This window comes from Podarcis gaigeae, assembly GCF_964106915.1.
Source record: "Podarcis gaigeae genome assembly, chromosome: 7".
Lineage (NCBI taxonomy): Eukaryota > Metazoa > Chordata > Lepidosauria > Squamata > Lacertidae > Podarcis > Podarcis gaigeae.
In genome coordinates this window covers 34,282,152-34,305,981 of record NC_139683.1, presented here as the reverse complement: position 1 = coordinate 34,305,981, position 23,830 = coordinate 34,282,152, and the positions used below count along the sequence as shown (strand labels likewise).

General features: G+C 39.5%; 1 protein-coding gene across 2 annotated transcripts in view; it reads left to right on the top strand.

Moving 5' to 3' along the window:
• The window catches only part of LOC310848571 (uncharacterized protein C8orf34 homolog), a 92,927-nt gene that overhangs the window by 15,248 nt on the left and 53,849 nt on the right, over window positions 1-23,830 (top strand). For both annotated transcript variants that reach the window (XM_083747793.1, XM_083747792.1), the window contains exons 2-7: window positions 4,810-4,957; window positions 6,818-6,949; window positions 8,954-9,082; window positions 13,833-13,861; window positions 14,811-14,980; window positions 16,805-16,971. In XM_083747793.1, the coding sequence (XP_083603919.1) occupies window positions 4,810-4,957; window positions 6,818-6,949; window positions 8,954-9,082; window positions 13,833-13,861; window positions 14,811-14,980; window positions 16,805-16,971 (775 nt within the window). The remainder of the gene's footprint in view (window positions 1-4,809; window positions 4,958-6,817; window positions 6,950-8,953; window positions 9,083-13,832; window positions 13,862-14,810; window positions 14,981-16,804; window positions 16,972-23,830) is intronic.

Below are 23,830 nucleotides of genomic sequence, written 5' to 3'. Positions count from 1 at the left end.
GAGGTACATGTGACCTTGGTCACTAGGAGTGCCTATTTCCAGCTGTGGTTGGTTTGCCAGCTATGGCCATTCCTGAAACGAGATAGGCTGGCCACAGTTTTGCACACTTCCTACCTTGGCTACCATATGTGCTCTATGTAGGGCTAGCCCTGAAGATGATCTGGATACAGCAGCTATCTGGAACCCATATTTTCATGGATTCATTTCAAGAACCTGCCATACAATTGTCCTACAGATTTAATTATGGAGGAGAGAAAACCCTGAAATCTTAGATGCGAGTGGGGAATAAATCTTGGTCACATGTTTACAACTTCTGAAATGGAAATGGCAACTGCCACTAGTGGCATGATATGCTCTGCTGTACTTCTGCTGTAGCGGCACTAGCTCACTGCCTTCTGGAAATCGGAACTGGCAGAGACCTTTACAAATGCCCTTCTCTTAAAGCAAGAAGGAACGAAGCATTTGATTACCCCCAGCCCAAGTGCTCTTTGTCTGTTTCTCTGTTTCTCTTTTATAAGAGAAAGAAGGTCAGACTGGAGAGGCAGCAACCATAACACATTGCTATGTTCTTCATCAGAGAAACATACTGGTGTGCCGTGGCTGCTCCAGTCTGAGATAATTTCCCTCTCTTTTCCTGCTGTGTGTGAGAGAGAGATGGAGAGAGCACACAAACTGAGCATCCACAACAAACCACTCTGCTTCCTAGGCTGGGGAAATGCATGAATGCTGAGACTGCACTCTTATCATTGCACCTGCTTACCTGGAAAACAATAAAAGGAATGGTAAAGGGGCTGGAGGTAGATCGTTTTATAGCTACATTACCTACTGTAAATGAAATATTGAACTCTTATTTCAATAGCCTGTAAGCAAAGAGGTCCTTTGCAAATGTAAAGCCTTTGTGAGCAGGTATGAATTTGGTAGGTTTCTTAATAGTGCCACAGTTAAGTATGGATGTTGGAAAAGAAAAACATTCAAAAGAGGCAAGATTAGAGTACTGAAAAATATCACATTTATGAAAGAAGTAAAAGGAGGTAACTCAGAAACCAATTTGCAGAATAATGCAGTACCTTTAAAAAGCATGTGGGTGGTGGTTTTGAGAAAAGAAAAATCAAATATGTGAATGACACCAATGAGGAAAATCAAGGGAGAAGGAGTGTTGATGAAGATTACATTGCTATTCAGAGTAATAAATTGGCAAGTAAAGAATTCAGAAGCGAATCCTTCCTGCTTTAATGAGGGCAGGTACAGCGAAGCTGCCAGGTTGTTGCTGATAGAGGGCAAAAAGATTACCCTGAACATTTTGTACATTGCATCTGAAAGATATCCAGTTAGTTATTTCATTTGTAGATATTTTTTTCTGTCTCACATGAAGGAAGTTATATAACTACCTTTGTAAAATTTTAATGCAACTTCAAGGGTACATTAACCAACTGAATGGTAATGGAACATTGAACTGCTATGTTAAGGTGGTTGTTGGGTGAGTGTAGCATCACAGGGAAGTCCCAGCAATGGAGGCTTGGGGGATCCATTCCAAGGAGATGTTACATGGTAGTATTGATTGTTAATATGACAGTCATAGCCCCTTCTGTATATCCTACAACATTGTGAAAGTTCCTAAAGTTGTTAGAGACATGGGATTTGTCTACCCCCCCAAGGTAACGCTAAGCTCTCAAAGTATACAATAACAGATAGCATGATGGGGCAGTGTTGCTCCCCTGACCACCTGGCAGCTGAGTCACTGCTGGTTACTGAGAAGGAGAGGGGCAAGGCAGCGGGGCTGAAGCCAACAATGGCTCAGGGTAGCGAGAGGATGGTTGGTGAGGTCAAAGGGGAGTGCAGAGGGTGAGATGAAAAGAAAAGAGTGAATGGCTTTGGTGAGATGGGCTTGGTGAGCAAATTGAGCAGGGGCAACCCCTAGTAAATAAACATCTCCCTAAATTCCCATATTGCAGGGTGCAGCATATTTGTAGACAATGTATGCCTATGCATCACCTATGCAGTGGTACCCCGGGTTACAGATGCTTCAGGTTACATACTCTGCTAACCCAGAAATAATACCTCAGGTTAAGAACTTGGCTTCAGATGAGAACAGAAATCGCACAGTGGTGGTGCAGAGGCGGCAGCGGGAGGGCCCATAGCTGTCAACCTTCCCTTTTTTTGGCGGGAAATTCCCTTTTCCCACTGCTTCCCGCTGCTATCCTGGATATCCTGTAGACTGTCCCTGGGACAGGTGAGGCTGCTGATCCCTTATTTTCAAATCTGAAAGTTGACAGCTATGGGGAGGCCCCATTAGCTAGAGTGGTATCTCAGGTTAAGAACTGTTTCAGGTTAAGAACGGACCTCCAGAACAAATTAAGTTCTTAACCTGAGGTACCACAGTAAAGTGTGCGTGTATATATATATTAGATTTATCTTACACATTCTATATCCCACTTTTCAATGTAAAACCACATCAAGTGTTTTTATACACTATGGTGGAATTATGGAATTAAGAAATCCAGTAGCTTAATTTGTCTTCATGCATTTAAATACATGCATTTAAATACTGGGGGTTTTTTAAGGGGAGGGGAGAACATGTCTATTTCATGGTTGAAATATATATTATTTTAGTTAATTTGTGAAGTACATAGAATTTTCTAGTTGCCAAACAGAGGCTAAAAAAGAGGCAGTCCTTGCCCATAGGCTTACACTCTAATAGACATAAGTGGGGCATGGCCCCACTTCTTGTATATTATTATAATGACTAGTTGTGATGGAGTAAAAGAGCTCAAAGGCAGCTGGTCATCTGAGCTGATGTGGGACCACTTCTCCCTCTGCTGCAGTCAGGCAGAATGGCTCCTAATAGATGGATGACAGCTCAGGAAGAAAGAAGGAGCCAGATGACAATTGGTAACTCTCTCCACATCTCTGTTTACTGCAACTAGGTGAAATGGTTATTTTTATTTTATTTTAGTGGAATACCAACATTTCAATGTGTACTTTTTAATATTTGTAATCCACTTTATTATTCTTTATCACGTGCTATCAGTGTACATTTGCATAAGGAAAAGGACTCAGAATTTTGGAGATGGGTGGGAAAGAAAACAACATAACTGGGTTGTGGGAAGTGAGAGAGAAAATACATTTTGTATCTTTAGAAAGTGACTGGAAATATATGGCACGGTTTTAAAGAAAAGATTGTAAGCACTGGCTTTATTTCCAACTTGCAACAGAAAATAAAAACTTGAGAGGAATAGTAAATGAGTTACTAGTTAGCTTACAGATCAATACGGCAATCACACTGGTTCTTATTTGCTCGTTTGCGTACAATGAAGGTGGCAAAGATTAATGAACACACTCCTGTTGCCATTTATCTTGCACCCGCACATGCCTGCCATCTAAAGCCCACAAAATCAGCCCACGCCATTCCCCTGATTACTTGGGCTCATATTGCTGTGTATTAAACTGTCTTGTAAATTATCATCAGTCCTACCACCTGAGCTGCTGAATCCAGTGCAGCAGTTTCCAGATGATCAAAATTGTGTGATTAATTTATTGGCTGTAGTCCAAACTTTTGTTTAACTCTGTGCACACAAAAATCTGTATGTGTAGGATCTGTAGTTCAGAGATTTATAAGCATGGGTCATCAAAGAAGTAGTATTTGCCTGGTGGAAAGAAAAAGGAATACTTTAAACTTGGCTTTAAACTTCATGTTCATATGTTTATAATCACAACCCTCTGCAAGATCCAGGGGATATATTGCCTAGGTGCAATCCTATGTTAAGTTGTTTCTAAATTCCTCTGAGTTCATTGGGGCTTACTCTGAGGTAATTGCATAAAAGATAGCAGGCTAAGGGCCAAACCGTGCATTACATTAGTCATGTTTGGGGTTTTTTAAAGTCTGCTCATCTTTTGAAAGAACTGTGTAGTCATACTTTGGGTCCAGATCAGGACCTCACCAAGTATCCTCACAACTGCCTTTTACCCGCAAAGATGCTGTTTGTAATATGTAGTTTGGTCCAAAGTAAAGTAGATCATATTAAACGCATGCAAAACCAATGGGTTGTCTCCAACTGAATCATCCTGTTTGTGCAAGAACTTACACCTAAGCAACAGAACTCCCCACCCCCCTATCCTAACTCCTTGGGCCCTGTGATGGATGACCCTCGCTCCAAAAAGCATGGTCAAAATTAAAGGGTTCAGGAAATCAGACTAGACCAAATTTCATAAAATCATACACAGACTTTACTAAAACAAAACCCTGCAAGAGTGAAAAACTCCAAATAATAACACAGATTAAAACAGCTCAGAAGATAAGAGAACAACAAACACTAACTTATCCAGCTAATTAATGTAAAAGCTTACACTTGAATCTCAGTAGGCTGAGCAACAGAACAAGATGCTGTCAAAAGCCCAAATAGACGCTGGCTGGCGAGAGCTCCCACCAATCCAGGTTTTATGGGAACTTAGACCATGGGCGTTCACCTCTTCCACCCAATTACCTTGTGACACTGGCCTTGAAGCCTTAATGGAAGACAACTGTAGGTGAGCTCATTATTTCTGAGGTTCTAACCCATTCCCATAAACCAGTCTTAAAGAAGCAATATCACCACAGGCCCCCGCAGAACTCACAGAACAGACTTGCATGGAGAGAAAGTTCTGTTACACAAGCAACTTCTGCTCCTTTCACAAATGGAACAGCTATGTTGGATACCACTGACAATCTCCTCTAAAATAGGCTTTGATTAAAGTGCGCTATTAATTATATTTTAATCTCCTACCATTACAAGGTGATTTTTTAAATGCTTCTTTGATTTTATTATTTTTAAGGAACTGATGACCAAGCTGATAACAGAGACTCCTGACCATCCTATCCCATTTCTCATTGACCACCTCCAGTCCAAACAGGGAAGTCGTAGTCAGCTTCAGAGGACACTGTCTGGATCTGCTGCTCTCTGGGCAGAAAGTGAAACTTCAGGTACGTAGAAAAATAATTGCATGTTAGGGAATACTCAGTAAGTACCAACCAACATTCCCCACCCAACCTGGTGCCCTCCGGATGTTTCGGACTGCAATTCTCATTAGTCCCGGTCAGCATAGGCAATGATCAAAGGTCAGCGATGGAAATGGTAATCCAGCAGCACCAGGCTGGGGAAGACTGTTGTACAACAATGCTCATATATTTATTTTATTTAATTTAATGCATGGGGAACTCATGCTCATGCATGGGGTTATCCCATATTCTCATCACAATAATCTTTGGAAGTAGATTTGGTTGTGCATGACTAATTATGCCCAGGTCGCATTGTAAGCTTTTTGTTGAGTTAGGCTTTGTATCCATGTTTTCCTAGCTTAACACTGCTGAACATTTATACAGTACATGTTATTATTTATTATTATTCTGTAATGATATTTTACTTACATAGTGCATTGTTGACGGGATTCTAGGATGTCAGAAATTCCTAATCCTCCCAACTGTAAAATTTAATCTTCGTTCAGAACCAAATTAGGTATGCAGTAGTTTCATGAACAGTGCCTGATGCTTTGCTTTTTACTGAAAAGCAGCTGTGGGATTGTGACATCCCTGGAGCTCTGGCCCCTAGAAATCACTGGGTAAGCTAGTGTAACTAGCTGTCTGGTAGCTCAGCGTGTCCTTTGGATACAGACTCATCATAAACGGATCACAGGTAAACACTGCTGCCACTTAGTGAGTGGTAGGACCCTTCTTAAATTTGCTTGACTGTGCAAATGAAGGCAAGAATGTGGAGTGAGACGTTTTACTTTGGCATATACCTGGATCAGGACATATCAAATATTTGAACAGCTAGGTATTGTATTTATTTAGGGATCATAACAACCAGAAACATACGGTCAATAAAGAGTAGGGAATTTTATTGCTACCTAATAAATTCACTTGACACATCATGCTCTCCTTTTCACCAACAACTGTCTTAACCAACGGCCTTTAACCTCTTCTTCCTGTCCTTCTTTACAAACTCCTCCCACCTGCCACTCACTATGACACTTCCCACCATTCCAACTCCAGAGTGCTTCCAGACTCACTATTTTTAGGTGGGATTCAGTCACACACTGGCAAATTCAGGCTGCGCAATTATTGTTGATCAGGAGGTCCTGTGTAACAAACCTGCTTCCCCAAAACATTGGACTTCTTCCAATAAAGAAAGATGGGGAAATGCCCTGGAAATTATGGGCTAACCCTTGTTTGATGCAACATCATCTAACTTCTCTGTAAACAAATCAGGATGAATGGTCAATGAGCAAGTTGTTTGGAAGCACCCTCAGTCTCCTGCTTCTCTCACCTAATCTTCTTTTACAGGAAGCTGTTAGTTTAAGTGGTGGAATGGGTGTATGATGGTGAAAGCCTTTGTCCGCTTTCTCCTAAGTGGCTTATGTGTGTGTTGGGTGAAAAGATATGGGACCCTTGTCTTTTCCCCTGTAAAAGGAAATACACCTTTGGAATAGTGATTTTGGAAAAGAGGGAAGATGTTACGAAGCACCCTCCTTTGTTGGTGCTCTGACTGGTCAGACAGCCTCCTGTAGCTACTTTGGAATTAAAAAATATATATCAAAATGTTAATGCATTTCCTTTGCAGTGCTGTACATGGCTGACCAGAGGAGGAATAAAGTGGCCACAGTCTCCTTTCTGGAAGTGCACACATTTTGTCACAAGTGAACCGAGCCACAATCTACATGCATATTTTACAGTATACCTTATTTTGAATGAGTTTGTTTTTATCAAGGTATATTTTACATATCTGCCTTAAAAAAAACAACAACACCTACTAAGCAAATACAATCTTATTTCTTCCCCCAACAGAAAATAAAGGAACAAGAAGAGATTTCAGAAGCTATGATAAACCCTGGCAGACAAATGCAAAGAAGCCTAAAAAATCAAAGAGTGACCTTGCAGTATCCAACATTTCACCCCCATCACCAGAGTCCAAATCTTGTAAGGAAATGTATAGCATATTTAATAATGAATGATTTCTTCAAACTTTTACCTTGTGATTCTTAAGAAATGAAATATGACCCAAACCAGGGATTGCACTTTTAAGTTTAAATGTGTCAATATGAAAAACTCTTATTTCAAATGTGGGTTGCTTGTCATAATATTATGATTTCATATGCACATAATTTGTTTTAAAACATTATATGTGTCATATTCAGTTTTATTTCATTTGTTTCCTGCATGATGGTGTCTCGTGTAGAAACAATTTATGGTTGAACAAATATGTATATTTGAGAAGGGAAAATAATGAGCATGATAAAATATTCAGTTTTAAATATTTAGGAGGAAATATTACTCTACAGCCACTAGATAAATTTGTAATTGTTTGTAACAGTAGTACAGGATTTACTGTATGGGTGGTAAAAGGTTATTCCTTTCATTGCATAGATTCCAAATACCCAGTACTCTGGCTTCCATCATGGTGTTCCGTTACGCCAGAAGCAGTTTAGTAATGTTGGCCACGTGACCCGGAAAGCTGTCTGTGGACAACACTGGCTCCCTTGGCCTCAAAGCTAATTGAGCACTGCAACCCCATAGTCGCCTTTGACTGGACTTAACTGTCCAGGGGTCCTTTACCTTTACCTTACCTTTTTACACTTGTAACACTGCAGTGCCCCTTACATGATTCATTTGTGCATCTGCTATGCACCCACACATTCCTCATTCTCTACCTATTTTGAGGTAACTAGGAGCATGACATATTTGTTTGGCTGCTGTTAAATTAAGATTAAACCATCAGCTTAGATTCTTGACAACACTGACATTTTTCTCCCTTTACGTATCTTCCGACTCCACCATATAACACAAATGTGCTCATTTGCCATTTTAGTGTAATGAATGCCAACAGAATTTTTTTGGGGGGGAATAGGAGTTACCGAATGACTATTTAAATATTTGAGGGGAGGGAATCAAAAAGGGATAACATGAGCAGGTACATTTTTGTTATAAATTGAGAGCATTTTTGTTATGAAATGAGGGGGAAATCTAAAGTAACATTATGCATAAACCATGACAAATCTAGTGCACTATAGTTACTTGCATTGCATGCTGGGTATTAGGAGATAATAATAATTCAAGTAATAAGACAGGGGTTTTAGCTAGCTTCTATTCTGATTTTAAATGGAAATTGTGATTTCAAATAAATGGTGACTATAAAGCCAGTGAAGGTCGAAAGTATTACTAAGGAATTACCCTAATTCTTATTCTTATCTTCCATAAGAAATTACTACAGTATAGTGACGTAAACAATGAAACTGGTATTCTTAATGGGGGATTATTTTTTTTGTATGTATGGGAACCTTTGTGGAGGGAGGGGAAATATATAATTAAAATGTTGTATGAAGGCTGATTCTCCCTCTCCCCTACCACTGGGCTGGGAAGGGAGCTGCAGAAACGCTTTTCCTTTTTTCACCACTGGAGTAATTTAAGAAGTCCCAAATCTTGTGAAAGGAGCCACCACTTAGAGCCACTGCAAGACTTGCAGAAGTCCTTGGCACATTGCCAATGGTGGCCACCATCCATGGCAAGGTAGGCCAGATAGGAATTTAGTATTGCTTGCATTCAAAAGTGACACTGCTGCCCACTGCCAAAAGCATCTGAAGGTCCGGGGAGGCAGTGAAAGGGACAGTGCCCAGCCTGCCCACCCCTGGCAACAGGCCTGCCACTACTCCTCCCTGTGCTAACATCAACTCAGTTTCCTGAAAGTGGGTCCCTTGAGAGTGACACTAGATGATCACATTCTGTTGCTACCAGGGCACTGTAGGTAAAAGCGATGACTGCAAAATCCGTTTTGATAGAAATAAAGCTGCGTGATAATTAAAATACTGATGAAGCAAGTTTGGGGAAGACTTTGGTAGCATTGGGAAAGTTGTGTCTTCCATGCAGGCTTATTATTATCAATTTTTCTAATATGAAATAAGAAAAATATACTTCATTTTACTTTAGTGCCAAGATCAGCAGAACACCCCAAATGGGACTGGAGGACAAAATCAGAGCATCATGATTTTGATGAATTAAACCACATTCTTCAAGAAAGTAAGAAGCTGGGTAAAGCCCTGGAGAATCTTTCTCGAAGTAAGTTGATTAATGCTGATGTTATGTGCGTGTCAGCCATGTGCTGAAAAGGCACATGGCTGGTCTTGGTTGCAAGAGCACAGATTAGGAATAACTACTAAAGGCAGTTGCCTATGATCCCAGATTCTTCAAACCAAATCTTCAAAAACACATTTAAAATAAAGTTTATGGTGCCTGTAGGGCAGGATTAAGTTTGAGTAAGTGTTGCTTATGCACTATCTGAAGCACAGTTGAAAATGTTCAAAGCTATATTGCTTGCTTTTATTCATTTTTAAAAATTGAAAACCTGAACAGATGCCAGAAAATGCAGCGCACTAAGAGCTTTGTATTTCGGTTTCAGGAAACAATGACATGCCTTTTCATTTGTTAATAAAACGCACATTTTTATGATTATAGTACCCAACTGAATTCTTGGCAATCACTTCCTGAACATATCTCAGAAAAATGTAATTCAGTTTTCCATGTTTGCATATTTTTTCAGAAATAGTTAATATGACTTACTGAATGGCTGGTTACCCACCCTTGAGCGGCCCTATAGTACACTGTAATTGAAATATAGTAAGCCAACAGATTCTTTAGAATTTCCCTTCTTTATGTTCATCGCTCTGTCAATTTCACAAGTGTATGCCTTCAGTGTAAATTTCTGTGACTGACATTTTAATATACAATTTCAATACATTTTAAGGCAAGCTATTAAAAAAAATTCTAATCTGTATTGCGTTTGCTAAGTGATGCCATTTTTGATCAAATAATGCAATTTGTTTTGTCCATTACATAATGAACGAAATCAAAGTGCTGTCTGAGATTGACACCCGGATCCTAAGCACATTTATTTGGAATGAAAAAACATGCTTACTTGAAATCTGTTTTCTTTTGTTCATTCCTTTGCCCCATTCCCACTGGCTAGGACACAAACCAGTGCATGTGCCAGTGGATCTTGGATATTTGCCACCGCTGTGGAGTATATTCCAACATATGGTGACAGAATAGTCCATTGGAGGGGTGGAAATGGATGGTGGGTGTGAATTGGTACGTAAGCCAACTCTTTCTAAGACCCCACTCCCAGCCTCTATGCCAGTGTTCTATTACCCTGGCAAAGAAAGGTCATGTAACAAACATAACATCAGTGTCAATATTTAGAGTACAGGTATTGTAATTTTCCATATCATTTTACTGCTCTTCGGTGTCTTCCTGTAATACCCATTAGTCCTCTTTGCAGCTGTCATTACCATAAAGTTTATAATATTAATAATTAGTGACAGCTATGCACACATTTATTTATTTATTGCATTTATATATGTGCTTATGCATGAACATACACAATGAACCCTAAATTCCATAATGACATATGAATTCCTAAATTTGTATTAATTTGCGTTGCTATTGTCCCTTTCAAATACTGTACTAGGAGGAAGAATTACATTGTTAGAAGGTGAACTGTGTCCAAATTTGTCCTTTTGCCAAATACTGCTTTGGGTTTCTACTTATAAAGCGGTTTCCTTTTACTCTGTAGTGTGGAGATACTGAGATATCTCAGTAGAGGTAATGAAGACTGTGCTCCATTCTTAAAGAGCTGCTTCGCTATATCTTCCTGCATTTCCATTAAAGATAGATTGCTCTATATTGTCCAGATATGTTTTTCCAAGGACATGACCAACTGACCTGTTCTAGAAACTGGGTAAATGCTGCTGTCATTTGGATGCAGAGTAAACCAATTCTAAAGTCAATGCAACTGTACTGTACTGAATGAGCATGGTTCCATTTTACTCACGTAAGCTAACCTTGCTCTGAAAGATGCACCAGCTGTGGTGTATCAAAGCCAACATGTTTAATTCAACAGTTAAAGGCATTTAATTCAGCTGTTAAAAGCATGGGATCTTTAGAAAGGCCATCTGCTGGCAATTCAGAAAAATGCATTGCCATAGACTTCTTGTTTAAAGTGCAATAAACACCAACATAATTTGTTTAATTGAGATATCTGAAAGGAAACCAGTAAAGGTAACAGTACCTTCTTTTCCACCACTGTGATTAGAAATCACCTGGGTTACATTAAAATTGTGGTAGCACACTCTTCCTGCACTTATTTGAAAGAAATAGCTGTCTGAGAGTCAAGTAAAAGATCAAGGACTAAGAAATAAAGGCTCTGTGGTTATTCTGCTTTCTTGGTCAGACAATGATGTGGATCTGACCTACAAGCTTTTATATGAGTGGATGGGAACTGTCAAAAAAGCCTATGAAAAAGAATAGGGAATTATTATCTGTTGAATAGTCTTGAATTCCAGAGATTCGGTTTATGATCCACAAGAGCTAAAATTGCCACTTGAGGTCCTTTCAGTGATGACATCACATGCATCCAATTGATACGAAGGAATAAGATTTTTATTTTGTAAGGAGGGATGCCACACAGGAGTAAACTAGTTGTAAGTCCTGATTCCATGTCAAATTAGAAAGGGATAAATATAATAATTGGCACAAGTAGGACCTGCCACAAAACCTTTTAGTGTAGTGTGCTCCTGTTTAGAGTTTCAGTCAGCTGTGCCCTGTACTAGGACACTCCATTCCATGAGATCAGATGGAGGAGCTCTCTGGACCCTAAGGACCAGAAGCATTATTCAATGAGGAGACATGCCTTCAGTGTAATGGGCCCAACTTTATGGAATTCCCTCACATTAGAACTCAAGGCAGGCACCATGTCCCTGCTAAGTTTCAGACATCTGGTTAAAGCAGTTTTGTTTTAGCAGGTCTTTGTACCATGAATGCTGTCCTAACAATTTATTGAATTTTGTTTTTGTAAGCCACTTTGAGACATATGGTGAAAAGCGGGGTATATAAATTCCTTAAATAAATTGTCTCCTATCACACAGTCAGCATTTCATGATCACCAAGCTTGTTAAACCAACTGGCATGCAGACCACCAAGTATTTTATGGCCATTGAACTGTTCTGTGTGGTTTTTTTTTTTAATTATCACTCAGATATTTTTTACCATAATGTTTTGTATTTCAGCAAACCTTGAGGCTTTACTGAGCTTGCTGATACCTCTCTTGTGCATGCGTAAAAACTCAGGGTTTCAGTATTAGAAAAGAGGAAATGGATATGTCTGGGGTCCGTTGCTATTCACCATCATTACTGATGGTTTAGATAGTGTGTTGAATATAATTGTATTTTCAGGGAGGAGGGAAATGCAAAGTTTAAAATTCAAGGGGTACATCATATTTGTAGACGTACCAAACCAAGATTGAGTAGGGTGGTTTTGTCTCTCTTCATAGCTGTAGCGAGCAGCTGTCTAAGTGAAGAGTGAGCTAAATTAAGTCTTGGGAGCTTGCTTCTGTTTTCTAGCTTCTGCAAACACCCACACAACTAGAAATGCCGGGATGTACTTTCATTCCTAAATTAATCTCTACAGGATTAAAAACAGATTATCTGCTGGAAGCAAAGTGCATTTTGTTCGATATATATGTACTTTGTAACTGGAGAGTGGGAAAAAATCCATTAATGGCTAGTATTTCCACACACACATCGATGTGTTAATAAAATGTTAATTACTGTACTCTGCAGTACGTTATGCTTTTTTTCCACACAAAAGTCAATAAAAGGAAGTCGTATAGACTGAAAAAATGGTCAGTGTATTGGCAGTTTTGAAAAACTTTTAAGAAAATAGGAACCCAACATTTGTCTAGTGTGTTTAACAAACTTATACCATATTGATACTATGCATGCATTTTTAGTGTTTAGAGGAAAGATGTTAGGCTGGATCCAACTGTGTTATTTTGATCCCATAAGGACTTTTTATCTAGCTGAAGTTTCCATTAAGGGAAGAAAGGTAACTGCTGTGAGGTTTGCAGTACAAGAATGTACCTGGATAGTTTATACCCACCCTCTTCCCCTCTCCTCTGGTGGCACCATGTGGAGAAGATTGGAAGCTCTTTCTTCCATTTTCAACTAACTGCAGTTGTTGTTTTGGTCCAAGCTGAGAGCTGTGGCTAGTAGTTAACCATGGTTTGGTGTAGGGGTAGTCAACCTTTTTATACCTACTGCCCACTAATGCATCTTTCTTGATGGTAAAATTTCCTTGCCGCCCACCAGTGCTCGATGGAAGGAGGATTCAGCTTGTGCCATAGAACCCCCTACTGCCCACCTAGAATCCTGAAACGCCCACTAGTGGGCGGTAGGGACCAGGTTGACAACCCTTGGTTTAGAAAAACAAGACAGGATTGTAAGCTCGTTCCCATAAACCATAGTTGATACTAGATAGATTGTTCAGGTTCAGACATAATGAGTAAATGAGGTTAGAAAACATAAGCAAAAGCTTCGAATCTCAGTCTTGTGATCATGACAAGGGAAGGGAAGGGAGGGCATGTAAGCCCTGAGGCTCACACATGTAATGTTAAATACCATTGGTTTTCAACCAGTGTGCCATTGCACTTTGGGGTGACTTGAAGAACATTCAGGGGAGCTCTGGAGAGTCTTGCTTCCTGCATTATCTCTCTTTCTCTCTGAGGAACATTCAAGGGGGCCGGCAGCTTTAACTTGTAACCCATTATCTTCCTGAAATAAAACAGCAGCAAAAAAAAAAGTGGGGAAACACTTTTGCATGATTGTTTATCTTCTTAAAATATCCCCCCCCCAAAAAAAACCCTTACCACAGCTCCTTAGGTTTACACAGAAGGCATGAGATATGCAATAAAATAGTAGACTGGTTTATTAATTTGCTTTTAAAATACATTACAACTGTGTTCTTTTATTTGTAGGCATTGCCATTTCTGATGAGATTGATAAGGTAAGGGCTCGGGCTCGTTAAATGATACAAGTTCTGTGTGTGCCTCTGCATGTCTACATTGAAGCAATGGAGGCACACAAATACAAAAAACACAAATAACAACTATCTGGAACAGATATGATAAGGCATGCATACCATTAGTGCAGTGTTAGAAACTGAGATATGAAAGCTAGGAGCTAAATGGCACCTTAAACTAGGTTACGGGCGCAACAATGGAATGTCTAGGTACACTTTTTTTATTAACAAGAATACAAAGCTGAAAATGAACGAACTGCAGCTAAAATATTATGTTCATTTTTCACATGCTCTAGTCCTTCCCCTGCCTTCCCCCCTAATATTCTCAAGAAGTTCTCTTCTCCAGTCTTCAGAGAGTAGATTGAAGTGGGGAAGCAGAAAAAGATCCTCCTTTCCCTTCACTCTGCAGTTTTAATCTGAAATCTTACGTGCAGTACTGTGCCCAGAGCTCAGAAACTGCTTGCGCTAATGAAATTCCCTGTCGCAAAATGTGCCTAAAACAATGGGAGTTTTTAACACTGCATTAGTAAGAAAACATTTGCACATATTTTGAAATTTCATTTTAAATATATTCAAACAAAATCACTTCTCTAAACATAAAATGCTTTGGTATGAAAGCAGATATCTAGTGATATATATATACGTCATAGACAATCTTTTCTTTCTTCCAGGGGCATTAGAAGAGTCCAGTGTAACTCTATTATTCTAAGCTTGCATTTAATATTTCAGCTAAGATCAGACAGTCTCCCTTGCTGTTGAACTTTCAGTGCCTACTGACAATTTTTTATAGTTAGTTTTAAACTATTTTTCTTCCATTGTATTTGTTGAGCTTGATGTGTATCATTAAGAGATGATTGCCATTAAGCATTATATAAACGTTCCAGGGAGAGAATGAAAATAAAAAAGCAGCTAAAGTATCATTTTCCCTATCTAGGATACAGCAGCCTTTAATGCTCCCCTTTTACGGCCCCGTGTTGTTGGAGAATGGGTTGGCCGTGAAGAGAACGATGCAGACCCATTGGCTGCCGAAATGCTACAGCCTCCAATACCAAGAAGCAAAATGGAACAATGGGATAGCGAAGATAGCAGCAGTCCTGGAGGAAGGTAAACTTTGCTGCTCTTACCGAAAACTCGAACATCTAAAATTGTCCCCTTATTGGTTATCTTAATACAACAACCTGAGTTTAGCCTGTCTAGCTACATAAATTAGACTAGCATCTGCATGAAATGGTCGGTTGCATGAGGGTCAATAAAACTTACGTTTTATAATGAGGACACGGGTGGCGCTGTGGGTTAAACCACAGAGCCTAGGACTTGCTGATCAGAAGGTCGGCAGTTCGAATCCCCACGACAGGGTGAGCCCTTTGCTTGGTCCCAGCTCCTGCCAACCTAGCAGTTCAAAAGCATGTCAAAGTGCAAGTAGATAAATAAGTACCGCTCCTGTGGGAAGGTAAACGGCGTTTCCATTCGCTGCTCTGGTTCGCCAGAAGTGGCTTAGTCATGCTGGCCACATGACCTGGAAGCTGTATGCTGGCTCCCTCGGCCAATAAAGCGAGATGAGCGCCGCAACCCCAGAGTTGGCCACGACTGGACCTAATGGTCAGGGTCCCTTTACCTTTACCTATGTAAAGCAGTTTGCCACATGCACTAAAATTAGGTCAGTAAAATATTTCACTTTGCGTATTTTGTTTGGAATTCTGTAGAAGAACCAAGATAGCAATATTATCTACATATAGTTCAAATCAGGTACCTATTTAGACCTGCACAGGTGTCTTTTATAGCAACTGATTAAATGCATGTCATCTCAGAGTAACAGATCTGTTTCCAGGAGTTAATTCAATTTAATTAATTATTAAAGTATTAATTAATTACAGTGTTTACATGATTCCAACATATAATACCATCTGATTAGACGGTTATTTAATTCAACTTAATTATTTAGCCTTGAGTTTAGTAACTCTAGTACTTGCAAATAATCTTTCTTTCAAGTACTAATAAAGTGCTAATTTATTAACATTGTCAGATCATTTTAAATGTTAAGTGAGATGGAGAATGTTTTTACATCAATTTTAACAGTACATTATTGAGAGCTTAAAAGGCAATTTGGTGGTTTGTCAGGAGTGGGAGCTGAAGGGCTGTTGAAGACACAGCTGTAGTGAAAAATGTGAATGTTCACTTTATTAACTCCTTAGGAATACTGTGTACAACAATTTGGATGTGCTGAACCTTCTCTGCCTCAATGGGTTGTCAAATGATGGTTGAATGTGGCTGAAACTTGGTATTAGCATAGTGGTATCTGCTGAAGGTGCAAATATTGGGTTCCGGGGAAGAGTAGTAAATAGCTGGCCTTCTAAGACTATATTTAGGGCAAAATGAATATATGACCACAAATAGTTTCTCAAAGAAGAGTTGTGTGATGATGCAAGAATGAAATAGACTGAAGCTATTATTCCTAGCAATGTTTTACTTTTTCTATTTTATCTGCTAACATGGGTTTGCATTCCTGAAACACTTTAAATCAGCCTTTCTCAACCTTGAGTCCCCATATGTTATTGGACTACAACTCCTATCATTCCTAGCCAGGGGTCGGGAACGATGGGAGCTGTAGTTCAAGGACATTTGGAGAAGCTGCCCAGAGTGTCTGGGGCAACCCAGTCAGATGGGTGGCATAATAATAATAATTAATAATAATATGAACTTATGGAATAAATATTAAATTATGGATTGGAATTATGTTTGTGGTTCCCAGCTATGTGGATATAGCAGCCTACCTGCAATTCAGCTCCTTCATATGTATTATCTTATGTTGGCCACAGTAAATTGTTTTAGTAAGATAAAATTATGAATTCTCCTGAGATGTCAATTGACACCCCTAGGTGCTCTCATGGAGAGACTGACAAATCAAAGAGGCAATTCTTTTTCTTCTAGTTTAAAGATGGAACCAAAGACTAAAGGATTGAAACATCAGCAGCAGCAACATAAGAAGCTACTCGCTGCCATGCTCTCCCAGGATTCGTTTGATTCTGTACAAAGCACAGCTCCATCAGTAACAGAAGAAGATATTGACAATGAAGATGATGCTATGGAACTGCTGGGTAATTTAAAAGCTTAATTCACTCACGGAGCAAGTTCAAATGTGGTTTTGCCATTGCTGCATTTACTCTGCCCCTCCTGTAGTATAATGATTGACACCTATTGCACAAAATCCAGTGTAACCTTACGGCATTCTTCATAAGGCTGTATCACATATGGGGACATGACTACATGCTTTGTGTTCTTGGAAAAATCCCAAAAAACAAGACAGGAAATTATTGCCCTCAGGCTCTTCAGATGATGTCATAACATTCATTCTTTAAATGTTGGGGCTATTTCAAATAAATATATGGGCCGAAAGGACAGACTTAAGCAAAGTAAGCCAAAAAAGAATCCAGAGCTGGACTTTATTTTCCTTCTTTCACCTCTGTCGTTAGTAACTGTGCTGCCTTCCATCATTAGGAAGTCACCCATTTTCCTACAATGTCGCACTAATTTTAGCCTTTCCCTTACTCGTTCAAATGATTTGTTTCCACGCTGTCAGCTGCTTGTCTAGCCTTGGCTGCTGCTAAAAGAATATGGTGCTCTGTTAGTCTTCCTAAAGGCAATATTATAACAATATGTATTTGGTTAAATTAATGTGCATTTCTCCCCCTGTGGTTTCATTTATACAGTTTAACTGGAATGTCTCGCACAATTTTTAAATAACATTAGATTATACAAGTTAGTGAACAACGTATGTAGCCATAGCTGAAGAATCTCTTAGAAGGGCAGGAAATTGCATTATACTAAAACTTATTGTTTTTCTATCCCAGTATTGTCTGCTCCACTAGTTGAGACCACTAGTGAGTCATGGCCTGATCCAAGGTGGGTCACAACAGGAGCACTAGCACCATGCAGATATATGTTAATAGATTAAGAAAGACCCAAATGCATATTTGAATTAAAAGTGGGTCCTGAACCTGAAAACGTTGAAGACTGCCAATCTTCTCTGATTTGCAGCAACTTTCCAAAGTCTCAGTAGATGTCTCTTGCATCACCTCCTACCTTATCCTTTTTATTTAGAGATGGTTGACAATTGAATCTGGTCCATCTGCCTCCAAACACATGTGCTTTGTCACTGAGCTATGGTACCTTCCCATTTCTTGAATGCTGTTCTTTTTTTTAAGTATTGGTAATATTCCTTTAAAACAATAGTTTGGGTTTCTCACTATCCCCTCTTTTATTTAGTTTATTTAGTTAAAGTGTGCATTTTAAATATGTTCAGAAGATATATTCAAGGTTATTTATGCCATGGTTTTAATTAGCACATTATAATGAGTTTTAGTAATTGCTGTATTTGTGGCACATTGATGCCAGATTTAATGTGAGACATCTGTTAAGTCCTTTTTTCTGTGTAATGTGGAAGCTGCTAGTTTAGACCACAAACTGAAGTCTTTATTAATTTTTTTATGGCCTTTCCCCCTGTATTCCACAGTGGTTAGATTTTTAGAGTGTTAGACTAGAATTGGGCAGACCTGTATTCAAGTTGTCATTCAGCCATTTAAACCCACTGGGTGACGTTGGGTTAGTCAGTCTCTCTCAGTCTATCCCTACCTCACAAAGGTTGCTCTAAAGAGAGGGGGAAAGGTAGGAGTGGGTGAGGAGAGAACTAAACTGAAGTTACTGAAGGAATGACAGGATTAAATGAATGATTTGTGTTTATACAGAATACAATTTTACGGTTAACCAAGTAAGCTGTAATCAGAATCACTGGCCTTTTGAGAGATTGATCACTTCATTGATTCCTCCATGTCCAGTTCCTCCAACTTAATAAGTGTTCTGTACTCTAGTGTAGAAAGGATACATAAAAAGAGGTTAAGGCTGTTATCCTATATACACTTTTAAAAAAGGTGAGCTTCTTGAACACAGTGGGCTTTACTTCTGGCAAATGTGTACAGAGTTGTGCTGTAAGGTTGCAGTCTTGCAAGCATTTATCTAGAAGTAAATCCCATGGATCTCAGAACAGAAGGACTTACTTCTAAGCGAAATTGTATAGGATTTTGCCGCATATTAGCAATTTGGCTTATTCAGGCACAAAATCCACGGAGATAAGCCTAATTAGAAAAAACAGCCTATTATATTCAAGAGCAAGTGGCCCGAGGGAAGAGGGAGTTGTAAAGCTGCAACATAATCAGATATACAGGAGTTCATGTGAATATGAATGTTGAACTAGCAAACTCAGTATTTAAATTAGATTATTAGAACTGGCGTTCACTGCTGAAAATCTGTATTTTTAGCAAAATATGGTTAAAGGTAACAAGACTCTGCTTATTATTACTATTCATGAATTACTATAAGCTGAGTTGTTGTGTGCCTAGGATCAGACTATTTCCATCACAACATACAAAAAAGGCAGCGGGGAAGGGTGGGGGGCTAAAATTCCAGATCTATTCCAGATCTGATGAAAAGGTTTCCCCTTCTGGATTTCTGCTATAAGCACCTGTTAAAAGCACAGGAATACTGCCAGCCTCAAGTCAGAATGGCATGGTGTGTAAGTCTAATATTTTCTAGTTATGTCTGTTAGGTAGTAATGCATTGCTTGTCCCACCCCCCCCCCCCAAAAGGGGAAGCTGGAGATAGAACAGTATCTGACCAGAGAAGCACCAGCTATCTCAACCTGATCCCACTGCCCCCCTGAGGACAGCTGTGGGCTCTATGACCCTCCCCTCCCCTCCCCCACCCCACCCTCCACAAAGGACAGCAGCAAGTCCTATACCAAAAAGCTATCTGTTCTTTGTTCATACTCATCTGCTGTTAGCCACCTTTATTTCTGACTTTCACATGTGTTTTCTGCCATTCTGTTCCATATGTCTGGATTACACCTCTTAAAATTCCTAATCAAAACCCATTATGCCCATATATCCTTTGCCACACCATCACCACCTTGTCTTTTCTGGGCATTTTGCTACCTGTTCTTCCTATCCACTAACCCACTCCTTGCATCTCTTCTATCATGCCCTATCTTTTAGTGTTGCCATTCCCATCTGAATGTAAGACCAGCTTTCATGTTATGATTGTCGCAAGAAGACTGCACTTAATTGCTCCAAATGTATCACCGCATTGATTTATCATGTACCAACAATGCTAGGTGCTGTGCATAATATGGAGCCCAGAGGTAATATGGTACTTGCCCAGGTGGTTTAAAATCCAGATGCTGTCCTCTCTATTGGAGTGTGGCAACAAAGAGTAAATTTCCACTGAACAGAACAGAAAATATCCTTATTTCCCCCAAGCTCAACACACCGCAGATGTTTCTCTAATTCCACAGTGAATGGTTAAGACCTGGCAGCTATAAATCACAGCAGACAGTCTGCTGCCACTTCTGAAAATTCTCACTGAAGCAGAAGCTTTATAGAAATGAATGGGGCTTGTGCCAGTGTAGCACTTTGAGGATCACTGTTTTAGTAAGGCAGACGCTATAATAATGCTGGAAACAGAGTTTTCAGTTACCTTAATGGGAGTTTTGGCTGTAGTTGGTTCTGATATATTTACATTTCTAAAGTAAGCCCTATTTCAAAATGCTTATGAAGGTTGCATTTGGGACTAATCCCTGAAAACAAATGGAGCCCATTTTCCAGAATACAAATTGGATTAAAAATGCCCTTCACATTCTTGAGTTAGATTGAATTCTGAGTAGTCCTGTTCTGTTACAGTGAAGTTTTACTGAGATAATTCACATTGGCAGCATGCCTGTTGCCAATGGAGTACAGTTGGTCACAGAGATGACTCCTCCCACTGGATCTGACAGGAAGTTTCCAGAAAACCTTCCACCTGTTTTCCAGGGGGAGGCGTCATCCTGCCCTCCAGTCCAAGCCTGTCTGCAGTCAAAGGCACTTGGGTGCTCAATTAGCCTGTTTGTTTCAACAATTTTTCAACCCCACTTAGCACTAGGGAGCATGTACATTTTGTAATGTCATTTCCTTCATTCTCCTCAGCTTATCTTTTCCCCTGTCTACTTGTCCTTGCTTCTGACATATGTCTCAGTCAGTGCTTCCGTCATTTTGTGGCAAGCAGCCTTGGTGGGTTGGATTTGCCGAGGGTTCATCCTCTGCTTCCTTGGGCCACAGCTGAGACTTGGCTGGAGCAGGCGGGTTCCACAGCTGCACAAAAGTGGGTGCGACTGCCATTTTGTCCCTCAGCAGATGCAGCCACATTTAGCCCCAAAACTCTTTTTGTTGTTCAGCTTGTCTCACAACCTTTTGGAATCATGAGGGATTACTCTGCTGATCCCAAATTCCTTGATCCTTAAACTAGAAGGCGTTTTAAAAGCAATTATTGTTCCCTGATCAGGCCAGTGGAATTGACACAGGTCAAAGAGGAATGTTGCTTTGGTGGTTTTCCTCCTCTTCTGATAGTTAGGTCTGGCTTTTTCTGTGGCTTGCCCAGGGGGGCTCTCCAGTTTGCCACTGAAATTGTGCACAGGAATGAGGCATGTTTGACCATAGTGGTTCCTTTCACTGTGGCACTGTCTTGCAGTTTCTCCTTTGCTCAGTGTTCAGGGCTACGGTTTTAGAAGGTGAATCTCCCAGGTTCTTTCCCTAGGTGTGCACCTGCACATCTTCAGAGATCCAAGAGGCGATCTCACAGATCCTCCTCATCTGATAGCTCTGTGATACTTCTTTCTCCCTCCTCCTCCTCCTCCTCCTCCTCCTCGTCCTCCTCCTCCTCCTCCTGCTCCTCCAGGGAACCTTGTGCAAAGAGTCCAGGGGGACCTGTGCCTCCAACCACTGTCCTAATACAATTGCCTGTGGTTTCCCATCCACCTCCTGCTCAGTAGTCCACTGAGGCAGGCAAAGCAGCTGTTCTGGTCACTATCTCTGTCCAGCAAACAGAGAACTTGAGTGCAGCAGGTGAATTAGGTGAATTAGTGTGGGGGTTCGCTCACTGTGAACATACTGTTCCACAGATTAGTGGGTAGAAGGGGCAATTGCTGTGGGAAGAACTACAAAAAGATCACAAATTAACCCAGTGGTGTGTTTTTTTAATTATTATTATTCTGGGGAGGAAGCCACCCCACAGAAGTTGCTGTTATTGTCTTCTATAGCATGGGCTAAAAAGGTCATTTCTTCCATGACATCTAAGCCCACTATTGTGCCCCTTTCTCTTGGTTTTCAACAATGCATGGAAGGCTGAATGGAAACATCACAATAATACTAAAATGGTTCCCCGAGTGACAAAGAAACATTATAGTTTCTCTAAAGAAATGCAACAGCTGTGCTTGTCTCTAGTGAGTCCACTGGTGGTGTCTTTAGTCTCCCCTATGGTTATGCTTTCAGAATAATTACTGGAATTTATCAGCTTTTCAGAAGCTTTCTTCTATTGTAATATTTTTCAGAGAATGAGGATTAAATAATTTTGATGGTTATAGGTTGTTCATACCTTGCAATATTTGTCTTTTCTTTATAGCAAGTGACCTATATGTCAACATGTAAAGACACTGTGTCCTTTAGAAATGTTAAGATCAGTAGCAACTTTTGTTCCTTAAATGTCCTGGGGAAATAGGCAGCAATCCTACACATGTTTACAGCAAAGTAAGCTGGTTCAGTGTGGCTTACTCCCAGGTAAATCAGCATACTTGCATCCTTGTTTATTTATTTATATTTGCTGTTGTTCACTATTCTTATTTTGAAATATTTTATACTGAATCGAGTATCTTAATACTATTATAGGCTAACATTTTGTTATAGAAGCATTATTTCCAGCATTAGGTTGTTGCCACTTGAGGGCACTAATGTATTTTCTTTATGGATCCAGTAATCTTAACCAAACTTAAATGTGTGAAAAGGATCTTACTAAAAATGAGTTCTGTGCAGGAAATATAAAATATAGCTCCTTGAACAAAAAGCTGTGTTGGATTATTTAAACAAAAACACTTCCAAGCCTGGGAAGAATAACAAGAATGTGTATCTTTCAGCGCAATTACTTTTCTTTTCTTTTTTTATATAATTTTCCAGTTTATTAACTTAATTTAACTTTTCTCAAAAATTGGAGTGCATCATAACAAAAGGTATATTCAAAAATGTAAAAGTGCATTGCAAAAAACAAAGAATAAATATACAATGCAATTAAATATTCAGATTCAAATTTACTTTGTAAAACTAGCTTGTCTGTGCGAACAGAAATAGTTTAAATCATGATTTTGTCATGTGGGTCTGTATGTGTTTATATAGTTATTAATCACAGTAGAATTGCAGCTGTTAATGTTATTGTTAGTTCTGTAAAAATGGACAAATAAGCTCCCTTTAACTATCTGTTTCCTTGATACTAGTACACACTGATAATTGTAAAGTTTCATTTTAATATTCTTGTCCTTGTTCCTTTTAAGTTTAACATTTTATTTAGTCAGTTCACAGCAGGCAGATCCAAAAATATACAGAGCTCATCCTAATTCATAAATTAAGTCTTTACTAACTACATGGATATATCTGCACCTGTGTTCTTGGCTCATTTCCTTGACATTTGCCCCTCACAGTCATGAAACAAATCTATGCATCTTTCCAATACATAAATGGTTTATTCATCCTTTGAATTTGGTAGGATGACCTTGACGTAAGCTTGTAAATTAGCCAAGTTAGCTTTTGCTTTAAAAAATGAAGAGACAGAATTAATTCACTGGCCTTGTTTATATGTCATGATAAGCTATTTTGCTCCTCCCTGGTCCTATTTGTTTCTGCAGTTTGTTGAGCTAAGTCCTTGGTTTAGTGTATTCTGTGAATCCAGGCTTGTGGTCAACTTCCCTACAAGCTAACCATGAGCTGCAACCAAAGTTTTTTCCTAGTTACTGCTTGTGGTTAGCATTGAGAAAGTTTAACTACAAGTCTGGGTTTGGATGACATACTAAGCCAGTGTTTTTTACAACAGTAGAAAAAGACTGAGGAA